Raw genomic sequence first — 19,294 nt, forward strand, 5'->3', positions numbered from 1 at the left:
TCTGCCTCAGAAGGCAGTGGAGGCCAGTTCGTTGGATGCTTTCAAGAGAGAGCTGGATAGAGCTCTTAAGGATAGCGGAGTGAGGGGGTATGGGGAGAAGGCAGGAACGGGGTACTGATTGAGAGTGATCAGCCATGATCGCATTGAATGGCGGTGCTGGCTCGAAGGGCTGAATGGCCTACTCCTGCACCTATTGTCTATTGTCTATTGTCTATTGAATGTAGGTGGAAGGGGAAAGGGGGGAGGGGAGGAAAAGTTACGAGCCCAAGTGGTGCACAAGGAGGGGGGAGGAGTGGGGGTGGGGGGATATGAGCTGTTATGGGGGAAGAAGGGAGAGGGGAAGGGTTATGAATATATACACCTATTATTTCTCTGAATAGGCTTCATGGATATATTATCTGCTTTGAATATCACTCAATTAGAGGACATAATTTTCAAGAGTCAGATTTCAAGTTTTTCCATATAATAAAACAGCCAGCAAAACCTTGAAGGTTGTAGAACGCCTCCAGGACACGAGAAGCTGTGAGCTTAGCATGTTACTTACCTGCTGCGAAACACACTGCCCACACAGGCTACACTGATGAGTAAGGAAACATTCCCTGCACATGTGCTGACGAGCCCTGCTACGATGGGGCTAAGTTTTTACATTCCTTCAGAGTGTAGGCAGAGAGAGGAAGCGTGTTATAAATGACAGGTAGGTGTTAGTCCTCAAAGGTGATCTGAAAACCACCTCTCACCTTTTCACATATCCCTCTCCCATCCTTTTCCATTAACAGGTGAAGTTGGCTCACGAGCTCGTGGATGCCACGCACATTAGGGTTTTATTTCATGACTCCCTTGTTTCAAGCTTTTTACTGTACCTGGGCACACGTGACAATAAAACAACCAACTAAACTCAACTCTTTAGTTCTAAGTTTAATTTAGAGATACTGCACAGAAACAGGCCCTTCGGCCCACCGAGCCCGCACCGACCAGCCACACTAACGCAATCCTACACACCAGGGACAATGTTTTAAGGCCAGTGCAGCTCAACCTAAAGGGGTAGACAGGCTTGAGGGGTCGAGTGGCCAACTCCTGCTATTTACATATGTTCCTATACCCAAGTAATATTATCAACATGTTTCATGGTCTGGAAAATGACACTGGGATCACTCCATTTACAAACACTTCCCTTTTCTTTCAACAAACCAAATTCATTGCAATTAAAGTGCAAATTCTTTTAACTTATAATAAACTAATTTAGTTTAGTGGAGAGATACAGTGTGGAAACAGTCCCTTTGACCCACCGAGTCGATGCTGACCAGTACGCTATTTCTATATTATTCCACTTTCACATCCTACACACTGGGGGAAGTTTACAGAAGCCAATTAACCTCCAACCCCGCATGTCTATGGCATGAGGGAGGAAACCGGAACACCCAGATGGTCACCCAGAGAACATACAAACTCCACACAGAGAACATACAAACTCCAAAACAGAATATCACCCAAGGTCAGGATTGAACACAGGTCTCTAGCGCTGTGAGGCAGCAAGTCCACCCCTGTGCCACAGTGCAGACTTTAATTTCCTGTGCCCACTGAGGCCCAGTGGTGAAAGTCCAGCCTCTGAATTAGCATGTTGTGGGCTCAATTCCTAGTCCAGTAAATTGAGCATAAATTGCTGGCATATAAAGCTCCTGTGTAACTCTTATGTTCATCAGACTTTTGCCAGTGTCCAAGCATATAATTAGTCCTTAAAGCAGATGATGTAGTTTTTACCGCATTGTCGGGCGGCGCAGCAGTAGAGTTGCTACTTTACAGCACTTGCAGTGCCAGAGACTCGGGTCCCATCCCGACCACAGGTGCTGTCTGTACGGAGTTTGTACATTCTCCCCAAAACCGCATGGGTTTCCTCTGAGATCTTCGGTTTCCTCCCACACTCCAAAGACCTACAGGTTTGCAGGTTAATTGGCTTGATATAAGTGTAAAATTGGTCCCTAGTGTGTGTAGGATAATGTTGATGTGCGGGGATCACTGGTCGGTGCAAACTAGGTGGGCCGAAGGGCCTGTTTCCGCACTGTGTCTTTAAACAAAACTAAACTAAACCACCACATCATTGCCTGAGGGACCATGCTGCTGACCAATGTTCGCTGTGCTTATCAGTGATTATCGATCAAAGAATTTTCACTACTCTGTATCGATCCAATTCAGGAAGGAGCTTACATAATAACAACTTTTATTTTATTTCTTTAGTTTAGTTTAGAGATACAGCCAGAAACAGGCCCTTCGCCCCATCGAGTCCACGTCGACTAGGGATCCCTGTACGCTAATACCATCCTACACACTAGGGACAATTTACAATTTTCACCAAGCTAATTAACCTCCAAACCTGTACGTCTTTGGACTGTAGGAGGAAACAATAGCTCCTGGAGAAACCCCACACAGGTCACGGGGAGAACATAAAAACTCCATACTGACGGCACCCATAACCAGGGTGTCGGGCACTGTAAGGCAGCAACTGCACCGCTCCACCACTGTGCTGCCATGGCGTTAGGTCAACTCGTCTTGATCTACTCAAACAAGAATACAATTCAGGAATGCCTCTCAAATGTTACCAGGAATGAAACAGGAGCAACAGAAAAAAACTCTTGTAAACTACGTACCTCCAACATGATGTCTCCAACTCGTAAACCTGCCAAATCAGCAGGGCCACCCCTCGAGACTTTTGAAATGAAGATCCCCTGGTACAGATAATCCCATCAATCAGTATGTTACAGTAATTGCAGCAGGAATTTTGTTTTGAAATTAGAAGTTCCATAACCCTCTGAACACCACCACTGTTGCATGTTCTAACAAGATCCTTGAGTGAATCCAAGAAGTCTTTTGTACAAAAGGACACAAAGTGCTGGGATAACGAGGATATTGCCAAGACTAGGGGGGTGTGAGCTATAGGGAGAGGTTGAGTAGGCTGGGAGGTGTGTGAGGGGTGATCTTATACAGGTATACAAAGTCATGAGAGGAATAGGTCAGGTAGATGCATAGTCACTCGCCCAGAGTTGGAGAATCAAGAACCAGAGGACATAAGTTTAAGGTGAGGAGGGAAATAGAAACCGGAGGTGTAACTTTTTGACACAAAGGGTGGTGGGTGTATGGAACAAGCTGCCGGAGGTAGTAGTTGAGGCAGGCACTATTGCAATGTTTAAGGCACATTTGGACAGGTACATGGATAGGACAGGTTTAGAGGGATATGGGCCAAATGCAGGCAGGAGGGACGAATGTACATGGGACATTTTGGTCAGTGTGGGCAAGTAGGGCTGAAGGGCCTGTTTCCATACTGTATGACTCTATGACTCAATAACTCTGACTATAAGACATTTGTGCAAAAGGCACAAAGCACTGAAGTAACTCAACAGGTCGGGCAACATCTCAGAACAATGTGGAAAGGTGACGTTTCGGATCTGGACCCTTCAGACTAAATCTTTTTTAAACTTGAGCCTTTTGTACATAATGTCGTCAATGCAGATTTGGGCTATTTTACTCGAAATAGCTAATCTATTTTCCCTTCCTCCTCACATAAGAAAACCAAAATAAAAGAACAAATAAATTTTCAGTCAATAAAAAATAAATCAGAGAGAAAAACCTGCAGATGTTGGAAATCTGAAACAAAATTAGAAAAATGCTGGAAACACTCAGCAGGTCAGGCAGTGTCTGTGGAGAGAGAAACAATCAGCATTTTGGGCCTGTGATCCTTCATCAGAACAAATGTAAACTGTTTCTCTTTCCACAGTTGCTGTCTCTCCTGCTTAGTGTTTGCAGAATTTGCAGGTTATGCAATATATTCACAGAAGCTGTTCACATAAGAAGGATTTTACAACTGTATGGAATATCTCCTGGAGTTAATTCAGAAACGTGTTCCTTCTGCTAATAACATTTGAACTAGGAGAGATTCTTTGCTGTCTTAGGCAGCATATGACTAATGCAATATTGGGTGTGAACCCATTAACAAAATTGTACCACGTGTTCAACTACTCTCTGTATATCTTGTTACATTCTATTGAACTAACTGGAAGCAGGTGCCTGATTTGAAGAAGGGTTAATAGTAAAATAAAGTAATGCTCCATTGCTCTCCGCAAGTTCATTTGCTCAATAAAGCACTTTGTTAGTTTTACTGTAAATCAAAATACAGCAGATATTCCAAATTCGAAATAAAAACAGAAAATGGTGATCAAGTCAAGCAGCACCTGTGGGAGGCAAAACCGAAATAATGCTTCAGATCAAAAATTTGAAATGTTTCTTTTTTCGCATTCACTTTCAAAAGTTAGCTTTCCGTTGTAGGGAGGTGAATGAGATTTAGATAGGACAGTGGGAAGAGCAATGACACAGCTATTAGAGCTGCTGCCTCACAGCTCCAGCAACCCTGCTCCAATCCCAACCTCTGCTGCTGTCCATGTGGTGTTTGCACATTCTCCCTGTTAACCCTTGGGTTTCCTCCCACATCCCAAAGACATCCACGGTTGGTAGGTTAAATGGTCACTGTAAGTTGCCACTCATTTATTGGTGAGTTGTAAAATCTGGGTACATTGGTAGGAATATGAATGGACAATATTAGTGTAAATGGTGTAAAAACAATATTAGTGTAAATGGATGCAAGATCATTGACACGGACTTGGTGCGTCACAGAGCCTGTTTCCATGCATCGATGTACTATATAACATGGAGAATGACTCGGAGAGGGAACAGTAGGGATTGCTTAAGTAATTAGGCTGTCTATGGTGCTATCTGGCAACTTGAACCACCCAATGAGAGAGATTCATTTTCTTCCCCACCCACTCTGGTACTTACAACTCACATGCTTTCCCCTTTTCCGAGTCCTGAAGAGGAGTCTTCAACCCATTTCTCTTTCCACAGAGGCTGCCTGACCTGACGACTATTTCCAGCCTTTTTGTTTTTTTGTTAGTTTAATCAGCCAGATATAGGCTGGTAGGTTAGAGGGACATGTTGATGTGACATCAGAAATGGTGGTTAATGACAGTTAGACGATCTGGGCCTAAAGATGACAGCGAAATTCCACACTCTAGGAAGGATGTGGATGCACCGGAGAGATGGCAGAGGAGATTCACTAGGATGTTGCCTGTTTTGGGACACTTTAACTATGGGGAAAGATCACATAGGTTGGATTTAATCTTCCTGGAGCAAACAAGACCGAAGGGTGACCAAATAGAAATACATTAGATTATAAGAGGCAAAATTAGGCGGAGATAATCAATATACCTACCATGATAGGGGGGACAAAAACAACAGTATGCAGTTTTAAGTCAAAAAGTAGGAGATTTAAAGGGAATCTGAGGGATGGTTTTTATTTTTACATAGCGAGTGGTAGATCTCTGAAACATACTGCCAGAAGTGGTGGTGGAATCTGGTACAATTACTATTTCTAAGAGGCATTAGGTAATTGTCTTTCCATCTATTTATGTAGCTTTTAGCCAGTAGGTTTGCTGCATACGTTCCCTCCATTTACACTTCAAAATCAATAATCAATAAGGCCATTTAGAACTGAGATGAGGAAAAACTTTTTCAGTCAGAGAGTTGTGAATCTGTGGAATTCTCTGCCTCAAGGCAGTGGAGGCCAATTCTCTGAATGCATTCAAGAGAGAGCTAGATAGAGCTCTTTAGGATAGTGGAGTCAGGGGGTATGGGGAGAAGGCAGGAACGGGGTACTGATTGAGAATGATCAGCCATGATCACATTGAATGGCGGTGCTGGCTCGAAGGGCCGAATGGCCTCCTCCTGCACCTATTGTCTATTGTCTATTGTCTAATCAAAGTTTGATAACTACAAACCTTGAACAGGATGGCGTAGGAAATATTTAAATCATTAGCCGACACTTTAACAAAGGAAATAATGGATTTGAAAACATTACCTAACAGAAAACACACGAGTAATGGAAATAACAGTTCTCTGCTAAAACATTAGCTATCTTGTCCAGATATTGATAGAGCCTGTGGGGTTCCTTTTTAATGAATGCGAGCAAATTTTATTCTAAAACAATACATTACTTCTAATTTTCGACTTTGAAAGAATGCCCAAGGTCCCGGCTGCATCTATAATTGTCGGACTGAACCAGATAATGTCGTGGTTACCGGTTAGTTACAGAGAGGCACCTAATGCCTAAGTAGTTACAAACCTTAAACAACAATGTCTAATGTATAAAATAATATCGTATTATCTCCCATAATAACATGCCAGACACAACTTACAGCCCCAATAATAAAAAAAAGAAATATAAAACTTATTGGGATATTAAAACAAAATAAACTCCTGAGTTTACTTTATCAGTGTGAGGATAAGATACGAGTCTGATTACTTTATACTGAAGAGCTTTGTGACATTTTACTGCCATCACACAGGCCTAAGCTGAACTTGCATGTGAAGAAGAGTCATAGAGCATGGAAACAGGGCATTTTGCCCAACTTGCCCATGCCAAACAAGATGCCTCATCTACACTAGTCCCACCTACCCATGTTAGGCCCATAGCCATCAAACCCTTTCGTATCCATGTACATGCCCAAATGTATTTTAAAAGGTGTTATAGTACTAAACTTCCCGGATACTTCAAAGTGTGATGGTCACATGACAACGCCAGCTCTCTCTCAAACGAGAAGCACTCCATTGTGCAGGTAGGAAGAGAATTATTTAAAATGGAGCTTTGTAGGCAGGAAACAAAAACTAACTTTTGTTCGTTGGATTGAACTCCAGAGGGCAGCAGCTATCGGGAATATGTGCCAATGACAATAATTAGCATCGTAAAAAGCTTGGCAGAGTAGCGCACACCTGGCAGTATACCACCTGGCACCACGCACAAAGTGCATTAGGAGCGCCGGCTAATAATTCTATAAATGACGCTGCAACTATACAAGAGAGCATTAAAAATCTACCGTGAAAATCGCAATCAGTCATCGGGATATTTTTGATTAACCAGCTACTGTGCATTCATGTTTACATACGTCTGTTGCTGGAAAGTATCACAAAATGCTCAGTGGGTAACTCAGTGGGTCAGGCAACATCTCAGGAGAGAAGGAATGGGTGACGTTTCAGGTCGAGACCCTTCTTCAGACTGATGTCAGGGGAGGGGGCAGGACAAAGATAGGATGTAGTGGGAGACAGGAATACAGTGAGAGAACTGGGAAGGGGGAGGGGAAAGGGAGGGACAGAGGAACTATCTGAAGTTGGAGAAATCAATGTTCATACCATTGGGGTGTAAGCTGCCCAAATATGAGATGCTGTTCCTCCAATTTGAAATATCATTTATCCAAAACTCTTTTTTTTAAACATTAACTGTTAAGATGAAAGAATCGCCTGTTTTTAGCATTACCAACAGGAGAATTTGTAATATTGTCAAACTAACATAAATGCTGAAAAAAACGAATGAGTGTGGAACTGCTGTAAAAATGAACATTAATGAGCAATATCTTTAAGAGAACGGCAGCCAGTAATGAGGGATACATCTTGGGTGTGAGTAGAGGGAGCAGGATCTGGCTGGACAGAATCACCACAGATAGTGTTGGAAGCCAAGTCACTGGGTATTTTAAAAGCGGAGATTGATAGGTTCTTGATTAATAAGAGCGTCAAATGTTACGGGGAGAAGGCAGGAAAATGGGGTTGAGAGGGAAAATAGATCAGCCGTGATCAAAATAGCAGAGCAGACTCGGGCCAAATGGCCAAATTCTGCTCCTATGTCTTGGGGCTGGTATTAAGGTGAGATAAGGCATCCAAATTTTGACAAGTAGTCCACATGATAAGATAGACCCAACACTTGCTTCACGGAACCTGTTGCAGAGGTATGTACGTGTCAAACATAAAACAAAGCAAAGATTACAAAAAGGCTGATTTATATGCAGCTCCTCATTTCACTCACTTAAGATCAAGTGTCTTTATCTAATACAAAGGCACTTGGAGACTTCAGTGAAGGACCAGCTGCCTTTTCTATTCAATCCACATCTCTGAGTTAATTAAAGCAAATCTCATCACGTTCCTGGCAAAGTAGATTCAAGGCTGAAAATTGCCAACATCACCAGCGAGGAGAGAGATAAAGTCAACAAATAACCTGTGCTGAGAAGAAATATTTTCCAATAGACAAATAATTCCATACTATTTAAATTCAGATTTCTCTCAGAGAAACTTACTTCAGGGTTGATTTTACATGGAGTTGATCCCTTTCCTCCAGCAATGCTGATTCCCAGACTTCCCATCTGGCTGCACACCGTAATACTGACCTTTAACAAAAGTACAAATCAGAAGCGGTGGTGTTTTGTTTAGTTAGGTTTAGAGATACAGCGCGGAAACAGTCCCAGAGATTGATAGGTTCTTGATTAATAAGAGCGTCAAATGTTACGGGGAGAAGGAAGGAGAATGGGGTTGAGAGGGAAAAGTAGATCAACCGTGATCAAATAGCAGAGCAGACTTGGGCCAAATGGCCGCCAAGTCCTCGGCGACCAGCAATCACCACACACACAAGGGACAATTTACAGTTACACCAAGCCAATTAATCTATAAAGCTGTGTGCCTTTGGAGTGCGGGAGGAAACCGGAGATCCTGGAGAAAACCCATGCCGGTCACGGGGAGAATGAAAAAACTCCGTACAGACAGCATCCATAGTCAGGATCAAACCCAGGTCTCTGGTGCTGAAAGGCAGCAACTCTACCGCTGTGCCACCATGCCGCCCGTTCCCGTCATGTTTGTGGCAAGGTGTTTATTTTTGAGACATCATTTCTACATAACTGGTCACTGTGCAAATGCCAAGATGACAGGTTTACCAGTGGACCAGGTTTGAATGGGGTGGGATAGTGGCACAGCAATAGAGCTGCTTCCTGTTGGCACCAGAGACCCGGGTTCAATGACAGGTATTCGTTGACCCGGGTTCAGAGACAGGTGTTAGAGGTTATGGGGAGAAGGCAGGAGAATGGGGTTAGGAGGGAGAGATAGATCAGCCATGATTGAATGGCAGAGTAGAATTGATGGGCCAAATGGCCTAATTCTACTCCAATTGCTTATGACATGATCCTGACTATCGGTGCTGTCGCTGCGGAGTTTGCACACTCTCTGTGAACATGTGGGCTTCCTCCGGGTGCTCCATCCAGTTTTCTCTCACATTCCAATGAGATACAGGTTTTGGAGGTGAATTGGCTTTTGTAAAATTGCCACTAGCGTGTAGGATGTGAAACTGGGATAACGTGGAGCGAATGTATGGTCAAAGCGGAGTCCGTGGGTCCTCGCCAAGACATTAGGTTTTTCCAAAGCAGAGATTGATAAATTCCTGATTAGTGAGGGTGTCAAATGTTATGGGGAGATCGAAGAAGAATCAGGTCCAGAGAGAAAATAAATCAGCCATGATCCAATGGTGCAGTAGACTCAATGGGCTGAATGGCCTAATTCTGTTCCTATGACTTATTGTTTTATCCTTCACCATTTTGGGGTCCAAATGCTAGTACTTGCTCCCTGAGAGCACCTTCACCAGAAGGACTGCAGTAGTTCAAACAAGCATCTCCTCACCACCTCCTCAAGGGTAATTACCGGAAGGCAATAAAAGGTAGGCCCTGTCTGTGATGCCCACCCTTCCCAGAAGAGGGATGATTACAAGAAAATAGGGAGGTGCAGAAGAAAAATAATGTGATCTCTCAGAAGTGGGATGTCATGATAATACCCTGGTACTCACTGCAATAGATAACGTAATACGATTTACTCATGAAATGCTGGAAGATGTTACCTTTTGCCAAGTTCTTTTAAATCCAGTAGATATATAGAGTGTTGCCTGGCTTCCGTTTGGCGGCCTACTCTCTGGGTTTGCATTGTTCGGCGAGCTGCAGACATCCTGTCCATTGTTGTTTAAGGTACAGACCAGTTTGCATGGCCTGTCATTTTGGCACGTGGAACCTCTGCTCTGACTGCTACGGTGAATACCTACTTCCGTTCCAAATACGTCGCCAGGAAATTTAGACGCAGACTCCTGAAATTTTTGCAAAGTCAAATGACCAAAAATCAAAATTAATTAAAAAAGGTAGCAATAAAAGAAACGTTTGAGGATTTATTTGCAGAGAGACATATATGTGTGGTGTATTTCACAGTCTCAGCAACAGAATTTATTTCAAACATTCAATATTTTTATTTTAAACATATTTTCAGTCTCAGCAACCATTGTGACAGCTGTTAATGTGGGAAACGTTGCCTCAGGATCCTGTAAACAACAGCAATGTGCCTGCCGCTAAATAAACAGTTCAGGGCTTTGGTGGAATAGCTAATAGTGGTTGGCACCAGTCGTCTTCAAATTCAGACCAGAGGATTTTTAACGTCCATCTGCAAGAGCTAAGAGGACCCCACATAACAGCTCATTCTGAAAATAGACACAAAATGCTGGAGTACAGGACAGGCAGCATCTCTGGAGAGAAGGAAATGGGTGAAGTTTCGGGTTGGGTCAGGAAGAAGGGTCCCAACCCGAAACGTCACCCATCTGTTTCAGTATCGAAAACACAAGATAAAAGATCATTGACCTGGAGTTAACTGTGTTTCCTTCTACACAGATGCTGCATGCAGGGCCGGATTAAGCTAGTGCGGGGCCTGTTATAAAGGGACTTTAAATACAGGACAAGGTGATGTCACCGCCCGCGCCCCACGTGATCTCATCCAGCCAACGGCCACGTGCTCCCGTTCCACCAATGACGGCCGCCCGGGCCGGGAAGCATGTTGCAACCTCCGTTCGGCGAACACACTCGGCCCCGCTCCCCGAACACACTCAGCCTTGCTCCCTGAACACACCCGGCCCCGCTCCCTGAACACACCCGGCCCCGAACACACTCAGCCCTGCTCCCCAAACACAGCCGGCCCCGCTCCCCAAACACACCCGGCCCCGCTCCCCGAACACACCCGGCCCCGCTCCCCGAACACACCCGGCCCCGCTCCCCGAACACACTCGGCCCCGCTCCCCGAACACACCCGGCCCCGAACACACACAGCCCCGCTCCCCGAACACACTCGGCCCCGCTCCCTGAACACACTCGGCCCCGCTCCCCGAACACACTCGGCCCCTGCTCCCCGAACACACTCGGCCCCTGCTCCCCGAACACACTCAGCCCCTGCTCCCTGAACACACTCGGCCCCTGCTCCCCGAACACACTCGGCCCCGAACACACTCGGCCCCGAACACACTCGGCCCCGAACACACTCGGCCCCGAACACACTCGGCCCCGAACACACTCGGCCCCGAACACACTCGGCCCCGAACACACTCGGCCCCGAACACACTCGGCCCCGAACACACTCGGCCCCGAACACACTCGGCCCCGAAAACACTCGGCCCCTGCTCCCCGAACACACTCGGCCCCGAACACACTCGGCCCCTGCTCCCCAAACACACTCAGCCCCGCTCCACGAACACACTCGGCCCCGCTCCACAAACACACTCGGCCCCGCTCCACAAACACACTCGGCCCCGCTCCACAAACACACTCGGCCCCCCTCCACAAACACACTCGGCCCCCCTCCCCGAACACACTCGGCCCCGAACACACTCGGCCCCGCTCCCCGAACACACTCAGCACTGAACACACTCAGCCCCACTCCCCAAACACACTCGGCTCCGCTCCCCAAACACACTCGGCTCCGCTCCCCAAACACACTCGGCTCCGCTCCCCAAACACACTCGGCCCCACTCCCCAAACACACTCAGCCCCACTCCCCAAACACACTCGGCCCCGCTCCCTGAACTCTGTTAATGTTAATGAGCTCCATTAGCCTACACTGTCCTTGCCCACAGTGTCAGGACCTACAGCAGCCTGCGGGCCTAATACATGACTCTTAGAGAGTGTGTGATACAGCGCAAAAATAGGCCCTGTGGCCCACCGTCCATACCGACCAGCGATCCCCGCACACACAAGGGGCAATTTTACACATACACCAAGCCAATAACCTACAAACCTGTATGTCTTTGGAGTGTGGGAGGAAACCGAACAACTCGGAAAAAACCCACGCAGTCATGGGGAGAGATAATAGACAATAGGTGCAGGAGTAGGCCATTCGGCCCTTCGAGCCAGCACCACCATTCAATGTAATCATGGCTGATCATTCTCAATCAGTACCCCGTTCCTGCCTTCTCCCCATACCCCCTGACTCCGCTATCCTTAAGAGCTCTATCTAGCTCTCTCTTGAATGTATTCAGAGAATTGGCCTCCACTGCCTTCTGAGGCAGAGAATTCCACAGATTCACAACTCTCTGACTAAAAAAGTTTTTCCTCATCTCTGTTCTAAATGGCCTACCCCTTATTCGTAAACTGTGGCCCCTGGTTCTGGACTCCCCCAACATTGGGAACATTGTTCCTGCCTCTAACGTGTCCAACCCCTTAATAATCTTATATGTTTCGATAAGATCCCCTCTCATCCTTCTAAAGAGGGGATCTTATCGAAAGAGCGTACAAACTCCATACCGATAGCACCTGTGGTTGGGATGGGGCCCGGGTCTCAGGTGCTGCAAGTGCTGTAAGGCAGCAACTCTACCTCTGCGCCACCGTAGGCAGAATGATGGAGGATTGTGAGAAGAGGGCCGGAGGAGTAGGAGCCGACGGTGCCAGAGAAGTAGAGACAAGGAGGGCCGGAGGAATGTGGAAAAGATAGGGCCGGAGGAGTGAATAGAGGCAGGACTGGAGGTATAGGGGTGAGAGGGACGGAGTAGGGGTAGGGAGTGCTGGAGCAGTGGATGCTGAGAGGCATGCAAGGTGTGGGTAGAGGAGGTGGTAGAAGAGTGGAGGAGGAGACAGGGCCCGGTAAGTGAGGAGAGAAGGCCGGGGGATTGGTGAGAAGGAGGGCCAGAGGAGTGGGAGGGATGGGGGGGGGGGGATGAGGTGGTGAAAGTGACCCGGGGACTTGAGAGAAATGAGCCGATGAGCGAGGAGTGAGAGGGCTGGGATATGTGGGGAGACAAGGCCAATATTTGAGCAGAGAGGTCCGGAGGAGTGAGGTGTTTGGGTGAGGCCAGAGGTGTGTGGAGTAAGAGTGCTGGAAACAGGGCAGTTGGGCGGTGACGCGCCGGCTGCCCATTGGTCCGCGCAGCCCCGCCAACACATTCTAACCGCGGCGGTTGGGGAGCGGCGCGAGCAACACAGCGCCCCTCATTCGGATGCCGATTTCAAGCAATTAGCGCGGGACCCTCAAAAGCGCGGGGCCCGTAGCAAATGCTACTTTTTCTGCTATGTTATTCCGGCCCTGGCTGCATGACCTGATGAGTGTTTCCACCTTCTCCTCTTTCTCAGAAGAATCACCGTCTGAAGAAGGGTCTCGACCCAAAAAGTCATCCATTCCTTCTCTCTAGTGATGCTGCTTGTCCCGCTGAGTTGCTCCAACATTCTATCTTCGATGTGAACCAGCATCTGCAGTTCCTGCCTTCACATCTCATTCTGAAAACCAGGCCCCCACAAAACTGCAGCGCTCCATCAGTATTGCATAGGAGAAAGGCAATGAAAATACAACTGCTACCAGTCAACAGCGTTTAATTGTCATACGCACTGACAACGGAACAATGGAATTCTTACTTGCAACAACTTAACAGGCCCATAGACTCAATATCCTCAGATAATAGAATCATGAAAAAAAACAAACATTAATAACCATAAAACTGGTGCAACACAACATCTGAAATAAAAAGAGAAAATGGTGGAAATACTCAGGAGGTCATGCACCTCTGTGTGGAAGGAGACTGAATTAATTTTCCAGGTCAATGATCTTATGTTTCTGATACTGAAAAAGATGAGTGACGTTTCTGGTTGGGACCCTTCTTCAGATCCAACCCGAAACGTCACCCATCCGTTTTCTCCAGAAATGCTGCCTGACCCGCTGAGCTACTCCAGCACATTGTGTCTATATCTTTGGTATAAACCAGCATCCGCAGTTCTTTGTTTCTACATTTTGAAATGCATTGTTGTTCAGGTCCCGTTGCAGATGGCAATTAAGCATTTGACTCTGATCTGGTTACTTTCACAGCCCGTTTTCTGTTGCAGATGCTCCAAACTGAATCAAATCAATGATTCCTGGTCACGGCTACTGATTGTATCCAGGCTGCACAAGCCTGTATTATGGAAAACAGTAGCAGTTTGCCAAATTTTAAACTGACGCAAGTTTCAGACAAGGAATTATTATACACGGCGTCAGCGAATTAGATTTTGCTCCGTAATGTTTCTCTGTCCGGTGGTCAGTTTACGAATTATTTCTGTGCATTTGATTCCTGTGAACTCTCCCGAGAGCAGCACAAGTGTTAATCCCCTGGGTGAATGGGTGAGTGACCTGCAGGCGGGTTGACGTCCTGGGTTGCGTTACTGGGTAATCTGCTGATAATCACACACACTGGATCAGTACATGATTATCGTCATGCAGTCTCGGATCACGGTGAACAAAAACAGTCCCCGCGGAAGAACCACTCAACTGCGGCACGGAATTAAAACAAGGATTAATTTCCCCCAGCAGACAATGCTGAGCGTCATGATGGTAAAGTGGTTTGGGCAGAAGAGGCGGTGGCTCTGGTCTGTGAAAAGCAATCTAACTTGACTCATTCCTTTGTTCTAAAGCAGACTTTATTTCCCGTTGGATCTTCATCTCAATTATATTTGAACGTTGTTGCAATATCTGCCTCCACCACCTTTTCAGGCAAAGCACAACAACAACCTTTTTTAGACACAAAATGCTGGAGTAACTCAGCGGGGCAGGCAACATCTCTGGACAGAACGAATGTGTGACATATCGGGGCGAGACCCATCTTCAAGCACGATACATCACCCATTACTTCTCTCCAGAAATGCTGCCTGTCCCGCTGAGTTGTAACACCAGAGATGTAACGATGAGGCTCTCTCAGGCGCTGGTCAGGCTGCATTTGGAGTACTGTGAGCAAATGTGGGCCCCATATCTGAGGAAGGATGTGCTGGTTCTGGAGAAGGTCCAGAGGAGGTTTACAAGAATGATTCCAGGAATGAGTGGGTGAGCATATGACGAGTGTTTGACGGCACTGGGCCTCTACTCGCTGGAGATAGAAGGTTGAGGGAGGGACCTCATTGAAACTTACAGAATAATGAAAGGCATAGAGTGGATGTCGAAAGGATGTTTCCACTGGTTAGGTTAGTCGAAGACCAGAGGTCATAGAATTGAAGTGTACGTTTTTAGAAAGGAGGTGAGGAGGAACTTCTTCAGTCAGGGTAGTTAATCTGTGGAACTCACTGCCACCGAGGGCTATGGAAGCCGTCAGTGGATATTTTTAAGTCAAAGATAGACAAATTCTTGATTAGAATGAGTGTCAAGGATTATGGGGAGAAGGCAGGAAAATGGGATTAGGAGGCAGAGAACAGCCATGATTGAATGGCAGAGTGGATACGATGGGCCGAATACCCCAATTCTACTCCTATAACTTGTGAACTTGTAACTCCAGCATTTTGTGTCTCTCTTCAATTTAAACCAGCATCTGCAGTTCCTTCCTACACAAAAACCTTTTTAGTCCTCTTGGGATGCGTCCTGCAGTTAAACATCTGCCATCAGGAAGTTTTCATAACTTATCGGAAATAAATCCGAAAGTGTTGATACATTTCCTGTTTCCCTTTTAATTTAGAAAGAGCACCTTTCAGCCCATTAATGGGAAATGGGATTGCTCTGTGATTCTATGTCAACTCACAGAATAATCCCATTCCCTACTAATTTCCCCCCTGTAATCTATTCTTCCCACATTCCCATCAACTCTGCCCTTCCCTGGAATCTAGCTCTCTCCTACACACGGGGGGCAATTTGCAGCCACCAATTAATCTCCCAAAGCTGCACATTTCTGCGATGCAGGAGGAAACTGGAGCACCCAGAGAAAACCCACTAGGCCTGTGTAGGAATGTGAAAACTCCACACTGATAGCACCAGAAGTTAGGATTGAACACGGGTCTCTGAAGCTGTGAGGCAGTGGATCTACCACCACTGTCTCCCTAATTTACTCCATCCAAATAAGTCATAATGTTAAATATCTCGAGTTACTCTACACCTAATTTCCACCACGCTAAAGAGAGCAACCTCACTCAGCACAGTGTGGCACAGTGTTGCAGGGGCAACACAGTGGCACAGCTGGTAGGGCCGCTGCCTCATAGTACCAGAGACCTGGATTCAATCCTGACCTCGGGTGCTGTCTGTGTGGAGTTTGCATGTTCTCCCAGTGATCGTGTGAGTTCCCTCCAGGTGTTCTGGTTTCCTCCCACATCCCAAAGACATGCAGGTTTGTAGGTTAATTGGCCTCTGTAAATTATCCCTCATGTGTAGGGAGTGGGTGAGAAAGTGGGATAACATAGAACAAGTGTGATCGGGTGATCGCTGGTCAGTGTGGGCTCAGTGGGCCGAAGGGCCTGTTTCCATGTTGTATATCTAAACTAAACTAAACCACCTCATTCTGATTTATAGAGGTTCCCATCAACAACGTAGCTTTTGTATGACACAAATCTGTCTATAAGGCTTGTGATTTTCTGTGAAGCAGCCTGGCCAACTCACTCTGCATCTTCCGAGATGCACACAACTCTGGGTCTCTCTGATCCCCCATCCTTCTTAAAATGTAGTTTTCAATCTCCAATATATCTTTTCATATGAATAAAACTCTGTGACATTTTGAAAATGGCCGCATATTTCAGAACTGTTGCAAAATGACACAATCAATAATGTCAAGAAGCAATGAAAGAAGGATGTGCACATAAACAGTTAGAATAAAACTGACACAAAAACACAACAATTCCATTCATCTGGATTATGGTGATAAACGACTTTCATCTTTCACTCTTAAAGAAATGAGCTACTCTACTGAGGTGTTCAAAACATGGGCAAATAGGTGAGTGTGGTAACAATCGACTCAAACAATCTCATTATGGTCAAAGGTTACGTATACCAGAGTTTAAAATGTCATTTTCAGAGTGAAATCAGGTGATGTCTAATTGTGGTTCAAGATTAGCTAATCATTAATGTACACTTTCGTGTGGCAGAAACAACCTTATGATTTGCCTACAATACAGTCACTGAATGCTGCTCAATAAATATTTTCTGTCACTCACTGTTTCCAGCACTGTGCAAACTTTCCTTACTTCTTCATAGTGATTCTCCATTTCTTCAGCTTCCTGCTCAGGGCTGGCTCTGTGACCACGACCCGAAGATGGTCTGAGCTCCTGTCTGCTGAAACATAGTTGGCGTTTGGACTGTGAAGTACCACAGAATGTGTGGCTCAAGTCCCAGTCAAGAGTGGTTGAGTTTGTCAGGGACTTTGGAGAGCTTTTTAAAGAGATCTAAAGGGAAGAAACAGAGATCGGCATTAAATGAAGAGAGAGTGTGTGTGTTTGTGTGTGTGTGTGTGTGTGTGTGTGTGTGTGTGTGTGTGTGTGTGTGTGTGTGTGTAAGTGTGTAAGTGTGTGTGTGTGTGTGTGTGTGTGTGTGTGTGTGTGTGTAAGTGTGTGTGTAAGTGTAAATAAGTCAAACTGCATAACAATTCATCTGATGCATCAGATATCATGTCACATGGTCTTGTGTAGCCAAGGTTTCGGTTTGCATGCATGTGTTGACAGCATGCACTGCCCTTATTGCGTAACCTTCACGCATTACTTGAAGCTGCTCTCAGTCTCCATCAAAATCGGTTACACAAGAAAATCACAATGAAAGCCAATGGTTTCAAATGCCACTCTGACATTATGTATCATTGGAGAATTCAAAATTGCTGTCAGATGCCGTAACAATAAAAAGGAATAATATTAACGTGAACGAGGTTTCATCAAAGTACAATGTGGGAAAGGAAATCTGTTTAATCTCACATGAGGCATTTATAATGATGTCAACATAAACTTAACGCAGACAAAAACACGGTCAGCAAAATAGCACCCCACCCTTGAACAGAGGAATATATAAGCATCAATATTAAGTGATCCATGGATCAAATGCAAAGTAGATCGACACAGAATAAAGATCGCATTACTGTGGCCTGTTATTGCACTCATGCGTTTCCTTATTCTAAAGTGTAAACATTGGTTTCTAATTCATTCAATTTAAGACCAGTCTTGTGCTGTCGAGCCAAGCATGATGTGCATTGCTTTGAACACCAGGTGGCATGATGGCACAAGAGTTAGCTCCATAGACTCTGGTTCGATCCTATCCTTGGGTGCAGTTTGTGCGGAGTTTGCAGGTTCTCCCTGTGACTGCCTCACTTTCTTGCTCCCATTTCCAACCACTTCCAAAAGATGTGCTTGTGGGTTCAATGGCCACTGTAAATTACCCCACAGTGCAGGCCAAAGGCAAAAAGAATCAAGGGGAGATGGCGGGAGTATCTGGGAGGGAATAAGTTCCAAGGGTGCCTAAAAAGGGTGAATGGGTTGATAGCATTGCTTTGCTGTGACCGGGCATGGACCCAATGGGACGAGTGGGTTGTGTTGGAAGATAGTCATATTTCATCTAACATGCTGGCATGCAGGCTCTCATCCCATCAGCTTGGGGAGTGTTTAATCGTCCATCTGATATATTAATTTTTCAAAAATTGTTTGTTTTATTTTTATTATGTTTTTGAAATAATTGCTTCCCTTATCCTAACTCTTTTGTTTCATTGACCCTGGTCCTGACTAATTAAGAGTTTTAAAACAAAGTTACGTAAAGGTGGTTGGGGAAAGACCTGTTAGAAGTATAGAAAATAATGAGAGGCATAGATAGGGTAGACAGTCTAAACCTTGGAAATGTCAAAGCTGGAGGATATTCCCCTTAAAGCCTTCCCTGAAAGTCAGAGGGGAGCATTTTTTAAAAATGCAGAGTATAGTAGGTACCTGAAATACGCTGCTAGGGATGTGGTAGAAGTAGATATAATAGCCATAAGGTCATGTGATGGAGCAGAATTAGGCCATTCGGCCCATCACGTGTACACTGCCATTCACCAATGGCTGATCAATCTCCCTCCTTGCCCCATTCTCCTGCCTATTCCCCATAACCCCTGACATCCATCCCAGTTATGTTTAACCCAACCCAGCGATGTTTAAGCGGCTTCTACATAGTCACATGGATATGGATCAGGTGCTGACATAGAAAAATAGTATAACTTGGCATCACATTCAAGCACCGGGATTGTGGGCTGAAGGGCCTGTTCATGACCACTGTTTTATGTTCTAAGGCATTTAGAAAATAGTTCTCTTTAAATAGTGGTGTTTAAGCCAAATTTAAATTCCAAAGGTTGTTAAAACTGCGAATGAGTTAGTTATTAAATTTGTTTTCTCGGTGATTATATAATAAGTAACTGGTAAGTGATCAG

The 19,294-nt window shown here is 45.5% G+C and overlaps 1 protein-coding gene across 1 annotated transcript in view; it reads right to left on the reverse strand.

The window, feature by feature from the left end:
• Positions 1 to 17,326, reverse strand: part of LOC144593948 (disks large homolog 1-like) — a 29,029-nt gene extending 11,703 nt beyond the window's left edge. The window contains exons 1-4 of the mRNA XM_078400081.1: positions 17,103 to 17,326; positions 9,743 to 9,982; positions 8,163 to 8,252; positions 2,643 to 2,720 (exon numbers count right to left, since the gene is read on the reverse strand). Of these exons, the coding sequence (XP_078256207.1) occupies positions 2,643 to 2,720; positions 8,163 to 8,252; positions 9,743 to 9,982; positions 17,103 to 17,123 (429 nt within the window). The 5' untranslated portion in view covers positions 17,124 to 17,326. The remainder of the gene's footprint in view (positions 1 to 2,642; positions 2,721 to 8,162; positions 8,253 to 9,742; positions 9,983 to 17,102) is intronic.
• Between the last annotated feature and the right edge of the window lie 1,968 nt (positions 17,327 to 19,294).

Source organism: Rhinoraja longicauda, chromosome 5 (assembly GCF_053455715.1).
Source record: "Rhinoraja longicauda isolate Sanriku21f chromosome 5, sRhiLon1.1, whole genome shotgun sequence".
Classification (NCBI taxonomy): domain Eukaryota; kingdom Metazoa; phylum Chordata; class Chondrichthyes; order Rajiformes; family Arhynchobatidae; genus Rhinoraja; species Rhinoraja longicauda.